At 68.5% G+C, this 1,890-nt stretch overlaps 1 protein-coding gene across 1 annotated transcript in view; it reads right to left on the bottom strand.

Annotated features, from left to right (window-relative positions):
* ADCY1 (adenylate cyclase 1) overlaps window positions 1-1,882 on the bottom strand; it is a 137,438-nt gene extending 135,556 nt beyond the window's left edge. The window contains exon 1 of the mRNA XM_007109833.2: window positions 1,232-1,882. Coding sequence (XP_007109895.2) covers window positions 1,232-1,882 — 651 coding nt within the window. The remainder of the gene's footprint in view (window positions 1-1,231) is intronic.
* Between the last annotated feature and the right edge of the window lie 8 nt (window positions 1,883-1,890).

Here is a 1,890-nt window from a genome sequence, read left to right as displayed (position 1 = left end):
CTCACCACACACACACACACACACACACACACACACACACACACACACGAGCCTCTCTGGGCCCTGAAATACAGGTCCAGCATTGTGTCACTCCTGTGTGTCCCATGGCTCCTCTGACCCTGTGCATCCCGGGCATCACCATCTGGGGGCCCCTCCCTTGGTCCTCGGGTGGTGGGTCCTTAGTGGGGCCCCAGCCCCAGCTGTCTGACACCCATCACTCCCCCCACCCCAGTTGTTCCTCCCAAAGCCGGATCTGTCCAGCTTCCCCTCCTCACCCCATCTCCTCCATCTCCCCCTTTCTCTCCCTAGATGGGCTCCCCCACCCCATCAGATTCCACCCCACCCTTGCCAAAATGCAGCCAGAGGCAGAAACAAAACCCTCCCTCAGGGCCCTCCAAGCCCAGGTGGGATAGGCTGGGCTGCACAGAAAAGCTCCAAAAGCACCACGCGGCAAGCCATCTGCCTCAGACCTCTGGGGTCCTTGGGCTGGGGAGGAGCCCGCAGGAGGCAGCCGGCATGGGATCCTCGCCACGATCTTGCCCACCCGGGAAAGACAGTGACAAAGTTCAGGCGCTGCGAGCCTGGGTCCCGGCTGCAGCAGAGCAGGTCGAAAGAGACCAGAGCCCTGTGCGACCTTGGCAAACCCTGTCCCTGTGGACCCCAAACGAGTCCACAACTGGGCGCCAGGGTGGCTGGAGGGGGCCAAACCTTGCCCCCTTCCCACCTCCCCCATGGCGGCACGGTTGGGAGGGGGACTCTGCGAGCCCCGCATGGGCTCCAGGCTCCAAGCGCGAGGGAGAGGCGCCCTAAGCTGTGCGCACAGCCCGCAGGAATCCTGCCTGCCCTGGCCTGCTCCCCGCGCCTACTTTTCGTCCCTCCTGCGGGGATGGGCTCAGACAGACAGCGTCGGACCCGAGCTCTGGCCGCACCTGGCCGCTCACCAGCTGCCTGACCTTGCCAATCCTTGCCCTCTCTACACTAGTCTACCGGTCTCCACGTTCCACACCCAGGAGCGCTTTGTGGACTGTAACTCGGAAAAGAGTCGGCCCCAGGGTGCCAGCCCCCACTGTGTCCCCAATTCTCTGAGTGACCTTGAACGTCCCCCCTCGAATTCGGGGCCTCAGTTTCCCCACCTGCCCAATCGGGCGATGCGCGCCCTTCTCCCCCCGTTCCCAGTCCCTCCCGGGCAGGTGTGTCTCAGACCGGATCGGGAGCGCGCGGCGGCACTTACCGTCCTCCAGAGACGTGGGCGCTTGGCGGGGACCAAGGTAGCCGTGACCAGCAAATGCGAGGCGGCCACCACGAGCCCGAAGCCGATGGCCAGCAGGCTGCGCACGGGCAGCAGGGCATAGGACACGAAGGTGACCAAAAGGAGCTGCCAGACGCCCTGGTCGGCTGCCACCGGCACTGCTGCCGCCCCGGCGTGGGCCCCGGCGGGGCCGCCGAGCGCGAAGGGACAGCAGAGCAGCGCGAAGGTGAGGCTGAAGAGCAGCGCGAGCTGGCCGACCTGCTGCAGCTGGGGCACCTGCAGCGAGCGGACGTTGGTGACCACGAGCAGCGCCAGGAAGAGCACGCAGTGCACGGGGTGCGAGCCCTTGGCCAGGCCGGGCGCGGGCCCCGGCGCGCCCAGCAGCTCGGCCAGGGCCAGCGCGCCCGCCAGTAGGCTGAGCACGGCCAGCGCCTTCAGCGTGGCCGCCTGCTCCAGCCGCAGCGTGTAGCCGCGGAACAGCGCCTCCAGCTCGGGGCACGCGAACTCCTCGTCGCACGCCCGCAGCCCGCGCCGGCCGCCCGGCCCCGCCGCCCGCTCGGCGCCCCCAGACTCGCCCGCGCCGCCTCCGCCTCCGCCTCCGCCGCCGCCTCGGCCGCGCGGCGCCCCCGCCATCCCAGCGC

The sequence above is a fragment of the Physeter macrocephalus genome, chromosome 5 (assembly GCF_002837175.3).
Source record: "Physeter macrocephalus isolate SW-GA chromosome 5, ASM283717v5, whole genome shotgun sequence".
Classification (NCBI taxonomy): Eukaryota; Metazoa; Chordata; class Mammalia; order Artiodactyla; family Physeteridae; genus Physeter; species Physeter macrocephalus.
The sequence above is the reverse complement of the archived record's forward strand: the minus strand, read 5'-3'. Positions and strand labels throughout refer to the sequence as shown.